The sequence below is a fragment of the Pleuronectes platessa genome, chromosome 22 (genome assembly GCF_947347685.1).
Source record: "Pleuronectes platessa chromosome 22, fPlePla1.1, whole genome shotgun sequence".
Lineage (NCBI taxonomy): Eukaryota > Metazoa > Chordata > Actinopteri > Pleuronectiformes > Pleuronectidae > Pleuronectes > Pleuronectes platessa.
This window is the reverse complement of record NC_070647.1, coordinates 18,928,789-18,943,067: the sequence shown is the minus strand read 5'-3', so window position 1 is coordinate 18,943,067 and position 14,279 is coordinate 18,928,789. Positions and strand designations below refer to the sequence as shown.

The 14,279-nt window shown below is 46.4% G+C and overlaps 1 protein-coding gene across 1 annotated transcript; it reads right to left on the bottom strand.

The window, feature by feature from the left end:
- Positions 1-63: 63 nt before the first annotated feature.
- On the bottom strand, positions 64-14,028 carry cped1 (cadherin-like and PC-esterase domain containing 1). The gene is made up of 22 exons (XM_053414808.1): positions 13,672-14,028; positions 12,827-13,165; positions 9,322-9,475; positions 9,107-9,201; positions 8,934-9,018; positions 8,771-8,840; positions 8,558-8,705; positions 8,346-8,476; positions 8,157-8,229; positions 7,483-7,617; positions 7,171-7,287; positions 6,963-7,078; positions 6,808-6,872; positions 6,535-6,721; positions 6,284-6,452; positions 3,061-3,160; positions 2,741-2,877; positions 2,428-2,648; positions 2,255-2,356; positions 1,815-1,902; positions 1,489-1,635; positions 64-1,266 (listed from the first exon to the last, which is right to left on the bottom strand). Exons 2-22 carry the CDS (start codon positions 13,049-13,051, stop codon positions 1,033-1,035), a joined length of 2,799 nt encoding a protein of 932 aa, XP_053270783.1. The 5' UTR covers positions 13,052-13,165; positions 13,672-14,028; the 3' UTR covers positions 64-1,032.
- Positions 14,029-14,279: the final 251 nt, after the last annotated feature.

Sequence of the window (14,279 nt, the reverse complement as noted above, 5' to 3'; positions counted from 1 at the left end):
CAAATGATGATCGATCTTGTTGATCCGTGATTATTTATATCATTCAGGACGTAGAACAGAAAATTAAAGTCGGATAAAATAAGTTTTATTCATTGATTTAAATCAAACAAATCAGATGTTTCATGTTTTCACAGTCGAAAAGTTAAAGTTCAGAGAATAAATATTTTTCAGCATGGAAACAAAACATGAAACGATTCAACATTTAAATATAAAAATATATAAAATATAAGACTTTCTTTACATCTTTGGTTTGAAACAAGAAATAAAAGACACAAAGCAGCTGGTAAGGAAACATCTAACTAATTAGTATGCATCGTCATTTAGTTAGAACAGATGAAAATCCAGTTACTTACCACGTGACCTAGAAGTCTTTAGAAAACATAAACTAGTTACTATGCATTGTAAAGTAACTAGTAAACTCCAGGACTAGTTAGTGTGTATCAGAACTTACTGCAGCTATGGACTGAAAGTAGCAAGTTCTGCCCTTTAGAAACAAGCTGATTTAAAAATAATAGTGACATCACTTGACGAGGAGGTATGACATCGCCAGGACCACACAAAGATTTAACAACAGATATAACAACAGATATAACAACATATAAACCTGTACTGTATATCAACAGAGATATCAAGAGAGATATCAACAGATACGAGTAGCAGCACTCGAGGATGTGACGAGCAGACCTGGCAGACGTAACTAGCAGCATTAGCAGAAGTTAGCAGTATTAACTAGCTGTAACTGGTAGCGATAGTAGAAGTAACTGGTTCTCACACAGGAAACGTAAGATTGTTTCTTCTTTTTAACAATGAGATCATGATTGTGTATTACAAAATTTGAGAAAATATTTGTAGTTCTTCAGTTTGATGAATTGATGATGTTTAGACATGTTAGCTGGAATCAAAAAATAAAACAAGTTTCATACATGTTCGTCTTCATTTGTTTTTACTCCTCTGTCTCACACACACACGCAAGCACAGACACACACGGACAGACACACAGACACACACACACACACACACACACACACACGTTTAGTTTGCGGGACACAGGCGGCTCAGCAGGATCTCAGAGTACACCTGGTTCACTGGTCCTCTCACGTGATAGGTGAAGGTGTCAGGCTCCGCCTCCTGCTCCGTGTCCTGCACGGCTGATTGGCTGCTGAGCCTCGTTCTGGTGGATGTGGTTCTGTTGGATGTGGTTCTGTTGGATGTGGTTCTGTTGGACGTCGTGTCAGCTGGAGGCCTAGAGGAAGGAAACTTCTCCACCTGTGAAGAAGAAACAGCCGGTGCTAGTTGACCAGTTGGGAATCGTCTGCGTAGAGTGAAATCTGACGTTTCCAAGACGAACTCCATCATCTTTTAAATGTTTCAGATCCCGCCCACGTTGATGTTGCACCAATGAATTTACAGAATCCAAATCAAATGAAAGCTTTGTTCTTATTCGTTCACTCAAGAAGATGGACAGAGGAGATGTTGATGGGCTGTTACCTCGTGGAAGTGGCAGGCACAGCGTCCCTGAAGGAATTCTTTATATCGACCCATCGTGATGCTGAACGTGTCGATCACCTCGTACCCATGATGCTTCGCTGTGGCGATGATGTTGTCGTTGTCTCTGTCGAGATCTTGGATTTCTCTCTGAAAGTACGAGGGAGCTGTTTTCAGTTTCCTAAGAGAGGCGACCTCAGGTGATTCCTGATCCTCAGAGGTTAGACCCATGAGATTGTTACTTTATGGCATTATTTATAACTTAGTTATACTATATTATTAAAAGTCATCATTAAATCGACACTGATGTTTCATCTGTTTCATCCTACCAGACTCAGAGATCTGATCCCATCCACAGGAAGATGGAAACCCATCCCCAGAGTCTTCACCACCACCAGGCTGTTACTGAGACCCTCCCTGGGGAGAAGGAGCATCAACACCACTTGTCATGAGAACCACAGTCTTGACATGGATGCCTGTGAAACTGACCTGATTCCCTGAGTTCACTGCAGATCTGGAAGTTCGACACTGACGACTCTTTATATACTGAATGTTTTCACCCTCACTTTTAAGTATTCTCAAAAAATTTCTGACGCTCAAACAAAGCTACATCTGAGTAACTGCACAAAAGAGATCTTCAAAAGAAAATCGGGATCTTGGAAAAGTAAAAAGATCTGATTTGATTTGTATGTGAGACAAATTGTATTTTCACTGAAACACAAACTCTGATGATGTCCACAGAGACCGAATCTGAAGACGTGTTCCTCACCTGTCCAGCACCTCGCTGACTGTCCACAGGTGATTGGTGTTGAGCCACTGGACTCCTCCCACCACCAGGACCGTCAGGTTGGAGTTCACCAGAGGTTGAGACCTGTCGGAGCAGATGGAGGATTCGTGTTAGTTTCAGAACCCGACCGCCCCGGTGACACCCTGGTGACTCACCTGTGGAGCAGCTGCAGCAGCGCCTCCCTGAACGTGGGCCTCTGCTCCTTCTCCAACCAGAACTGAGGATAATACGAGTAGCTGACCAGAGTCTGACCTGCGTTCAGGTCCCGGTGGACCAGCGTGTCGTGAGCTTGGCCCCAGTCCTCCAGACTGGAGTTGACCCGCTCCATCAGGAAGTACATCATCCCGCGATTGGTTGAGTCACCGATAAACAACACCTGAGGACGGAGGATTCCACAGATGAGTCTGATGGGACATTAGTCTCACTCCTTCATGTCCCATGACCTCACCTGAGATCACATGACCTCACCTTCCTGTCTGTCATACAGCCCTGCAGCGAGCGGCGCTCCACCAACCGGTGATCACAGCCATCTGGTTGCCAGGCCACCTCCCTCCAATCACATGTCCTATTGTCAGAACAGCTAAGACATGGAACCACCCACCGACCTGAGACAGACAGAGATGTGAGACAGAGACATGTGAGAGAGACAGGTGAGAGACAGACTGAAAGAGATGTGAGACAGAGACATGTGAGAGAGACAGGTGTGAGATGAACGGACGGAGAGACAGACAGACAACCGAGAGATGGACACACAGGTGAGTTACTGGGGACAGGAAGTGACATCCCACCTGGCTGGTGTCCTGATGTGCAGATGTGACGTGGCCTCTGGGACATGACGGCGGTCTGGAGACCACAGGAGCGATCGGGCCGGACTCGCAGACCACAGTCCTGAAACCAGAAAACGCATCAGAACTCTTCCTCTCCTACCTCCTTCTCTTCTCCTTCTTTTGTTTCTGAACTCTGTTGTCAGAGGTCAGAGGTCAAATAAACCAGCTCGGCTCAGAGGCCCGTGAGAGCCGCCGGGTCTGGCCCCGAGTTCAGAGACTCCGCCGTCAAACACGCCGTACAACACACACACGCTTGTTTGTCCCCCTAATGTGACTGTCGGTCCCCACAACAGGGGGTTCACCCGGCAGCTCACACACACGGCCTCCTCTTCTGCAGGTTTCGTGGCGGCGCCACATTCCTCACCGCGGCGTCGCAGCTCACAACAAAGTGCAACAAGAAAACTTAACAGGGATTTTCTTGTTCGTACCTGAGCTCAGTGTAAACGCTCAAACAGACCGGACGCTGCTCTGAGATCAGCCGCCGCCGCCACGCTACCAAAACACGCCCACACCAAACACACCGTAGCCTTTCATCCCGAGGGTCACGACTCAGAGCCGCCACAGACGGACCACAGACGGACCACAGACCTCGTCCAGGACTGAAGACTTGATCCTGGAACTGGTCTTGGTCTGATTCATGTTGTTTTCTATCTTTAGAAAAAACTCAATTTAAGATGAAATGTAAAATATGAGAAATTATAAAACGAGAAAATCTAAACAGCAGATCAATTTATTTATTTTATTTTTATAAGGTTTATAAACCTTTTTATCCAGGTTGAGAATAAATATCACCATCACTCATATTCATATTCAAGTCACAATTAATTCACATGATTCATTCATTTAAATTATTGATAATTTATTCCATTTTAAAACTGTAAACGTTTTTATCAGGATAAGAACAAGTCTCATAATATTTTTCCTTACTTTATGTTTTTCAGATTGTTTATCTATTATTATAATTTAAACTGGAAATATCGAACTAATTATAACTCTGTTTTTTATCGATTCTTAATAAATTAAAATTTAGTTTGAGGCTCGTCACAGACAATATTCATGTGATCTGTAGGTATGATGTCACAGTGCGTGGGGGTGGAGCTGCAGGTGTGATGTCACAGTGCGTGGGGGTGGAGCTGCAGGTGTGATGTCACAGTGTGTGGGGGTGGAGCTGCAGGTGTGATGTCACAGTGTGTGGGGGTGGAGCTGCAGGTGTGATGTCACAGTGCGTGGGGGTGGAGCTGCAGGTGTGATGTCACAGTGTGTTGGGGCGGAGCTGCAGTGGTGATGTCACAGTGCGTGGGGGTGGAGCTGCAGGTGTGATGTGACAGTGTGTGGGGGTGGAGCTGCAGGTGTGATGTGACAGTGTGTGGGGGTGGAGCTGCAGGTGTGATGTCACAGTGCGTGGGGGTGGAGCTGCAGGTGTGATGTCACAGTGTGTGGGGGCGGAGCTCCATGTTCTGAGCTTCCAGACGAGTTTCACTCTGTTGTTCAAGGCCGAGCAGAAGCAGAAAGTTAATCCTCTGAGCGCAGTGATCAAGCAGCTCAACTGATCTGAGATCTGATCTGATCTGACTCTGAGTAAACCTGCTCATAATCCCATCAACAGTCATCAGATCAAACTCACTAACGCCAGGAGCTTTTAAGAAAAGACCTGAGACGCTGCCAAAAAAAGAAGAGCAGGAGACGACTCGGAGGAGAATCAGGAATTTACAGCTCCAACAGAAAAAGTTAGATTTTCTGTTTCAGAATCTAGAAGAAAAAGTTCTAGAAGTTTCTCACTGACGACAACAAACCCTCATTCACCACATTCTGTCACCAGGGGGCGTCTCAGTCAGAACCAGAGACTGTTCTCCAGAAATGAATCTAAAATATCTTCGATGCGCCCTCTTGTGGTGACGACGTTATTTGCAGTCAGAAACGTGGAGTGGAGCCGTGGTATGGAGTTCCTGCCAATACACACTTCCACCATCAGTCTCAGCTGTCAATCATGACGTCTCCGCCTGTTTTTCAGGAGGTCAAAGGTCACTGAAGCTAAGTGAGACCTGTTGTTTCAAAATAAAAGCATAAACTGAACCAGGCTGCTGCTGGTGTTCATCTGTTTGTTCCGTCACATGATGAATCTGGATTTGACTTATGATGAAAAAACTTGAGCAGACGAAGTTCAGATATTTCTATAACTGATCGTCTCCAACTTTAATCGCAGCTGTCACACCGGATCCTGATCCTGATCCTGATCCTGATCCAGAATCTGATCCTGATCCGAACCTGATCCTGATCCAGAATCTGATCCAGAACCTGATCCTCATCCAGACTGTAACTCAACATTAATAACATCATGCTGGTTTCTCCAGAAGCCCAAAAGCAACTGAAGAACCTTCCACACTTCAAGGTTCTGGATCATCGAAGCTTCAGGTTCTGAAACATGAACCGAACATCAGCTCAGAACCAGAATAAGACAGTGATGACATCATTCAGCAGGTCAAATTAAAAATGATCTTCATCACATGATGTGTCTGATCTCTGATGAGGAGTCTGTTAGCGTGTGTTGGACACAAAGTGGACAGACAGAGGGTCCACTGTGGCCCGACCCGGTGAACCAGGGGCCCGGACCAGTCGTGGTTATCGCCTCGGATCAAAGAGAAGCAGCAGCTTTCATTTTACCTTCAAAGCACCGGCCCCACCGCGCATCAATGGGCTCTGTGTTCTGCAGGGGCCCCCCCGCCGGGGGCCCGCTGACCCCCCAGCAGGAGGACTAAACACCCTCTCTCTGCATCGGCCTCTGTTCGAGGCCAGGTGGATCACAGAGAGCAGGTGAGGGCGGGGACGAAAACATGAGACATTATAGACGTTTATGAAAATATGTTCTGAGCTTTCACTGAGCGGCAGCGCCCCCTGCAGCCACAGGTGGTGATGACCTCTGATCTGAACACGAGATAACCGCTGGACACAGGAAGTGACATCAGACAGAAAACTGAGAGACAACTTCAGGACAATTTGACCAAGAGTCAACTGTTTAGATATTATCTGATATATACTCTATCTATATATATATACTTCATCTGATAAGTATTCTAAATGTTACAATATTATTTTCATTAATATGGTTAATATCATAATAAATATGATAAACATGACTTTTGGGTCTATCTCACAGAAGCAGCCAATAGGAGGGCGGCGGACCCACCTGCAGGAAGCTGCAGGTCACATGGTCGGTGAACATGGGCAGACTGGGCCGGTTCTCACGGGCCAGGTGGACGGTGTAGATCGTCATGACGACGGGCTCCGGCTCAGCGTCGTCCGTCACCAGGATGCTGATCCGGCTGTTGCCGAGGCCGACCGGGTAGTTCGCCATCCTGCAGACAGGAACACGTGAATCCTCTGCGATCAGAGGTCAGAGGTCAAAGGTCAGAGGTCAGAGGTCGGTCCTGGTTTCACCTGGGTCCTCGGTGCTCGTCCAGGTGGACCGCGCAGGACGGGCTGAAGGTCACCGGTCGGATTCGAACCGTCACCGTGTCAAAGGTCACCTCGGCACAGTACTCCTTCACCCCGGGGCTGAAGGGCGGAGTCAGGGTGAGGGGGGGGTCGGTGTAAATCTGTCGGAGGTGGGGGTTGCCGCAGCGACCTGAAGCACACAGAGAAACCGACCAATCACAGAGCTGGATACCAGTGGTGTCGACCGTGTGATGACCTGACTCATCATGGTCTTACCTTTACCTGCAGCTCCGCCCAGTGAGCTCACATCTGACTCCTGATTGGACGAAGCGTCATCGCTCCTGTCAGAGACACGAACATAACTTTAACACGTCTGTCTGAATGATTGACAGGCTGGTGCAGCAGTGAATTATGGGATTTGGAAAAGTCACCTGGAGCTGATGTTTCTGAGGAGGTTGTAGTAAGAGCTGATCCTAACCATGTGATCAGAGATGCTCAGAGGACGAGAGGAAGAGGAGGATGAAGAAGAGGAGGAGGAGGGAAAGAGCTGCAGAGAAACAACAGAGCAAGAGACTGATAAAAGCTGCAGCAGCTCCCCCTACAGGTGATGAGATGTAATCACAACAACAATGTGTTTACCAGATGAAAGGCAGAGGGCGCTGACATCTGTCTCTGAAACTGAAGAAGAAGAAGAAACTCTTCCTCTGACAAACACAGATCATCTGACCCTCTACAGACACCGTCCTGAGAGAGAGACTGAGAGAGAGACAGGGAGAGAGACGGACAGAGAGACAGAGAGAGAGACAGAGAGACAGAGAGACACGGAGAGAGAGAGAGATAGATAGATAGAGAGGGTTAGGGTTAACTGGATTCAAATAAACTGACACAAACCAGAGGATCAGATCAGGACATGAGACAGTTTCTGTCTCATGTCCTACGTTTGTCTCTCACCTGTCTCCTGTCTGTCTCTGACGACAGGTGTGTGTGTGACAGGAAGTGCAGTGTGTCCTCCAAGATCAGGTCTTTGGTGACCTGTCCGTCAAACGTTTCGTCCCTCAGAGCTGAAAATGTTAAATCAGTGTCCACCTGGAGACAAAGAGACGGCAGGGAGAAGAGGCTGAGGACACAGTGACCTCTGCTGGACATTTACCTGCAGCTCACCTGAATAACTTGATTGTATAAGTTATGAAAACTCACCTTAAATTAAACATTTGTGTAATTATTCTCTGATCATATGTTATTCATTTGTAGTTTTGACACTTTCTGGTCATTTAACTTTTTTTCTTCTTCATAAAATCACATTATTTGGAAGGAATTAGAATCGGAATGTATTTTATTGCCAAGTAGGTTTACACCTCCTGGAATTTGTTTTGGTTGAAGGTGCATACAATGAACATAGAACATAAAGACACAATAAGTACTACACGTAAGAAAAAAACATTTTATAAAATTAAAAGATATAAAAAGTAAAATAAAATGCTAAATTCAAAACCGAAGGGCGATGTCAATGTGCAATTTGTAATGTAATGTTTGTTAATGTGACACAGACTTGAGGCGTGGGGGCGGGATAAGAGTGACAGGAGGTCTCACTCTGACAGAAATGTGAGGATCAGTTCTTCTCTTACCTGGACGACGACAGGAGTGATGGAGCCGCTGAACTTCAGAGTGAAGGTGAGCAGCTGGTAACACAACACACACCTGAAACCCCACAAGCACACTGAGCTACACAACACACACCTGAAACCCCACAAGCACACTGAGCCCATGGGATCTTTCAAAATTTAATGGATTGTATTTCATTGGTGGATTTTTACCTGTTGACTCTTTCTGTCCTCTCATTGGTTGACACTGCCGCCTGAAGCACATCGCCTATCACGTGCTTCATCTGCCACAAAGCATGATGGGAGCTCGCTGGTCCCAGCTTCTGCCGCAGAAAGTCCCTGAGCTACGAGAGAGGAGGATTTAACACCAGCAGGGGGCAGCGCCCCACAGGAAGTACAGCGTTAAGATAGAAGCTCTGTTTCACCTTCAGGGGGCGTGCCCTCAGCTCCTGATTGGTCGCAACCACCATGATGTCATGCAGGAACGATGTTAGAGGTCGGACTGATGTCACCAGAACATAAATGTTCACCATGGCAACCAGACCAGGAGGCGGAGCTCCAACAGGTGACGGACTGTCAGAGAGAAGTACGTGAAGACAGAGAAGTTTGATCAATCTGACAGGTGATCTGACACTCACCTGTCCTCAGGCATCCCCAGCTTCTGATTGGTCGATCCACAGGAGTTCGGCCTCAGGGGTAAGTCTGCTCCTGAGGAGGAAACAGGTGAACACAAACACACCTGGTGTCATTATTTTTTACAGTGTAAAAAACATCAGTTCACACCTGAAGCTGCTGACTCACCTTTCAGGTGAGACCATGTGAGCATGTGACACAGACCTGCACCTGCGTCAGAGAAGGCGTCCATCAGACCCGGGATGAGGTTCACCTGAGGACAAGGAGACACAGGGGAGGTGAATGGGACGTCAGGTGGGATCAGAGCCGCTCTGTGATTGGCTGGAACAGGTGAGTCTCACCCTCTGATGTCGCTGCAGGTGAGAGAACGAGACTCTCCTCAGACAACTCGGCTCGGAGCTGCTGAGACACAGCAGCAGGCTCCACCCACTCACACCTGTAACCATGGAGACACACTCCTGTAACCATGGAGACCATTCTCAACTGTGGCGTGCAGCTGTCAATCATCAGGCTCTACGCATGTGATGATGTCACGTGAGCGCCCTCATGTCTGTACCCTGATTGGTTTGAAGGACGCTGCTGGTCTCGGTGTATCTGGACGTGTGGACGTCGTAGTGCAGCTGCTGCAGAACCTGCTGGTACAGCTGCACCTCGGTGTCCGAGGCCCGGTGTCGACCCGTCAGCACCACGGCCCGGCGCCGCCCGGACGGCTGCTGAGACACCCCCCGCACCTGAGGAGAGAGCAAGTCCGTGAGACGTGTGTCTCTAGACACTAGAGGCAGTTTGTTCTAACGTTATGATCAAATCACATCGTCATCGCTGCAAAACAAGATTCTGACAAAACATCATAAATACATTAATCAAATAATAAACATTTGTTACAAATAAAGTGGAAAAGTTCTGTTTGTCTTCATGTTGGTTGTTATTCAGGTCACGTTTGGGACAGGAAGTTGGCAGCGTCTGTTTGACTTCAGACTTTTTCTTCAATCAGAGACAGAAAGAGATGAGGACAGAGGGAGGGAGAGAGAGAGAGAGAGAGAGAGAGAGAGAGAGAGAGAGAGAGAGAGACATACAGAGAGAAGGAGAGAGAGAGAGACTGACAGAGGGAGAGAGAGAGAGAGAGAGAGAGACAGAGAGAGAGAGAGAGAGAGAGAGAGACAGAGACAGAGTGAGAGAGACAGACAGAGAGAGAGAGAGAGAGAGAGAGAGAGAGAGAGAGAGAGAGAGAGAGAGACAGAGAGAGAGAGAGACAGAGACAGAGTGAGAGAGACAGACAGAGAGAGAGAGAGAGAGAGAGAGAGAGTAATTTGTCCGATGTAGAAACAGAGTGGCCCCGAGCACAGACAGGAAGAGGAAACGGCCTCCACCCTCCTGTAAAGAGATCTTATCTCAGTTTGTTGCTTTTTAAGGTTGTTTTGTCTTTCTGGGTTAACGTGGACATGTGTCTCCATGGTTAACGTGGACATGTGTCTCCAGGGTTAACGTGGACATGTGTCTCCATGGTTAACGTGGACATGTGTCTCCAGGGTTAACGTGGACATGTGTCTCCATGGTTAACGTGGACATGTGTCTCCAGGGTTAACGTGGACATGTGTCTCCAGGGTTAACGTGGACATGTGTCTCCATGGTTAACGTGGACATGTGTCTCCAGGGTTAACGTGGACATGTGTCTCCATGGTTAACGTGGACATGTGTCTCCAGGGTTAACGTGGACATGTGTCTCCATGGTTAACGTGGACATGTGTCTCCATGGTTAACGTGGACATGTGTCTCCAGGGTTAACGTGGACATGTGTCTCCATGGTTAACGTGGACATGTGTCTCCAGGGTTAACGTGGACATGTGTCTCCAGGGTTCCCGTGGACATGTGTCTCCATGGTTAACGTGGACATGTGTCTCCATGGTTAACGTGGACATGTGTCTCCAGGGTTAACGTGGACATGTGTCTCCAGGGTTCCCGTGGACATGTGTCTCCAGGGTTAACGTGGACATGTGTCTCCATGGTTAACGTGGACATGTGTCTCCAGGGTTAACGTGGACATGTGTCTCCAGGGTTCCCGTGGACATGTGTCTCCAGGGTTAACGTGGACATGTGTCTCCAGGGTTAACGTGGACATGTGTCTCCATGGTTAACGTGGACATGTGTCTCCAGGGTTAACGTGGACATGTGTCTCCAGGGTTAACGTGGACATGTGTCTCCAGGGTTCCCGTGGACATGTGTCTCCAGGGTTAACGTGGACATGTGTCTCCATGGTTAACGTGGACATGTGTCTCCAGGGTTAACGTGGACATGTGTCTCCAGGGTTAACGTGGACATGTGTCTCCAGGGTTAACGTGGACATGTGTCTCCATGGTTAACGTGGACATGTGTCTCCAGGGTTAACGTGGACATGTGTCTCCAGGGTTCCCGTGGACATGTGTCTCCAGGGTTCCCGTGGACATCTGTCCCTATGGTAACCCTGGACAGGTGTCTCCAGGCTCGTCATGATAACAAGGTCTCATTCCACACACTGATGTTGAAGTGGGTCACTGATCACATGACCTCAGACGTCCACTCAGCTGGTCTGAGAACATGTGACCTCAGGAACAGAAGGTTCCTGAACTAGAACCTTTTGATCAGCTGATCAGTTCCTCCACATCATGGATCAGTGGAACCAGTGGAACCAGTGGAACCAGCTGTCTGAAGATGGTGCTCATGTCAGCAGCTGTAAAAACACACCTGTCTGACCTGCTACCAAACAGTTCTGACCTCAGCCCACCCGTCCACGGGGGGTAAACGTCAGCTGTCTCCTGTCAGTCTCCGTCCTCACTGGACGACCCTGAGGACCCTGAGGACATTTAATGACTCTGCAGGACACTTTCAGTTTTCACCTGCTGGGGTCTCCAGCCTTTGAATCAGAGACACGTTCTCTTCCTGATTGGTTATTATCAGTCACATGCCGACCAACTGCAGAGGAGACATCTACTTCCTGTTATCACCACATGACCAGTGTATGTGAACGGTCACGTGACGCGTGTGATGAACCAGTCACAGAGTTCAACTGGATCATTCAAATAAACTGAACACAAACCAGTGGATCAGATCAGGTTTACAACAACCTGACACGCCTCACTATGTGTGTGTGTGTGTGTTTGTGTGTGTGTGTGTGTGTGTGTGTGTGTGTGTGTGTGTGTGTGTCAGCTGTCAGTTTCACACTCAGCTGATTAATGACACAAATGTTTATATTAGGACACACACACACACACACAGGTCACTGATCGTCTCATTAACTAAAAATACTGAAACAATGAGACTCTTCTTTTCTTCTTCTTCTTCAATTAAAAACCATTTAAAAAGCATCACAGTTTAAAAATGGTAAAAATAAAGGTTCTGTTTCATCTCTGATAAAAATCCATTTTCAGATTACAAATGATTTAAGTTTATTGAGACTCTGTGGTTGTTTAATTTATATAAAGCGAACATAGTGATCATCTATCACTGATATAAACTGTGTTGAACGTCAGTCATCTAATAATTACTAATTTATTATTATGTATTGCTGAATGGTTATTTCAGTTTGTGATGAACAATTTAAATGTTCTGAATGAAGATCTTGTTGCAGACGATGACTTTGATTTTATTTATTGATGTTTGGATGAAAGTTTCCCTCGAATACAAACTTAAGTTGTGTTGTTTATTAACTGTTATTTTTTATTGAAATAACATTAATTTAAATAAGGTTTGACAAAGCATTCATTTTGATGTATGATCTTTGCATTTGTTTGGGTTTAAGAGCTTTTGACCAGACTCACTGTGACTTTCCTTCAGTTTATGTGATGATGAGGTTTTAATATGAAATCTTATTGAGTCTTTGGTGAATCATTTAGAACGAGTCTGATAAATAATCAGAAACATCAGCTGATGCAGGAGATAAATCATAAATCATCAAATCAACAGAATCAAGATTTTAAATTCATCATATATTCTGTATATCCTTTTAGGAAAGTAACAAAAAATAGCACACACACACACACACACACACACACACACACACACACACACACACACACACACACACACACACACACCTCTGTATTCCTCTGCAAACTCTCCAGGATATAAATGACCCTCCTGGTCTTCTCCGTGACATCATGTGGTGACTTCCGGCCTCGGACATCAGCGGGTGGTGGTCCGGAGCGGAGCCGGTTCGAGGCCGACATCAGGGTCTGGTAGAAGACGCAGAGTGCGGCCCCCAGGAGCAGCAACAGCGGCCCCCAGGAACAGCAGCGGCGGCGGCGGAGCAGCATCCCGGGCTCTGCTCACATCCCCGCCGGGCAGAGCCTCATGTCAAGCGGCCTCAGCTCGGTCCTCAGCGCGGTACTCTCTGGTTCTGGTATGGAGAGTCAGTTCCTTAAACTCCACTGTTATAAAACATGTTAAAAGTGAAAGGTGATGAGTTATTTTCTCCCCGAATGTACTATTAGCCCCAGAGGTCTCTGTGCATGTATTTAATAATGATATTAACACAAATAACTACAATACAGAACCAAATCAAATTTAAAATCTGTATATTTTCAGTGGAGTCTGGTTGTAAAATGCTGTTCTACTGAAGCGAGTGATCTCTATTTGCAGGAAGTTCAAATTTGATTCTTTAATTTAAAAAAAATGATCATTTTTGGATTATTAACATTTACGCCGATTTAAGTGTTGGATTTATGAGAGTTTAAAAACAGTATGAGATCAGGTTTTAAATTGAAAAAAGTTTCTTTAGGAATAAAAGTTGAACTTGTTTTTAACTGGGAGTCTGTGATGAATCCAGAAGATCAGCTGAACGTCATCTGTTCTTAAAACGTTTCAAGAAAACATGGAGAACATTAACCAGGTTCCACCGAGAACACAGAACCTCCGGTCAGCTGATTCCACTCACCCGACCTGGACCCATGACGGAACCGAGGAGAAGCACCGGTAGAGTCCAGAGAAAGTCCCGTTACTCTCCGGTTCAGGTGTGAGGGAAGAAGAAGAAGAAGAAGAAGAAGGAGAAGAAGGAGAAGAAGAAGGAGAAGAAGCGGAGTTTGGTTCGTTCCGTTAGAACCAGACTCAGCATCTGGTTCCAGTTAAATCACTGAAGAAAACAGTCTCTCCCTCCTCCTCGGGACTCCTCCTCCTCTTCACCTCCTTCATTCTCTTCACCTCTTTTCCTTATGTTCTTCACATGAAGTTAAACTGTTCTGTAGGTCAGCACCTCCCCCTCCACAAGGCTGGGTTATTTCAGGAACACACAGAGACACACACAGACACACGCGCACACACGTCGCGCTCCATAAACACAAGTACAAATGTGTTTTATTCCACAGGTTTGATCTTTAGCTTCTAATTCTTCCGGAAAAGCCTCATTTCCAGATAAAAAGGTTTAACATGTTCAGATTCATGTTCTTTAACCAGGAGCATGTGGAACACGACTGTTTATTAATTAAAACAGAACATCACTTGTGATCAATAAGTCCTGAGAGACAGCAACAGACATCTAGTACAAAT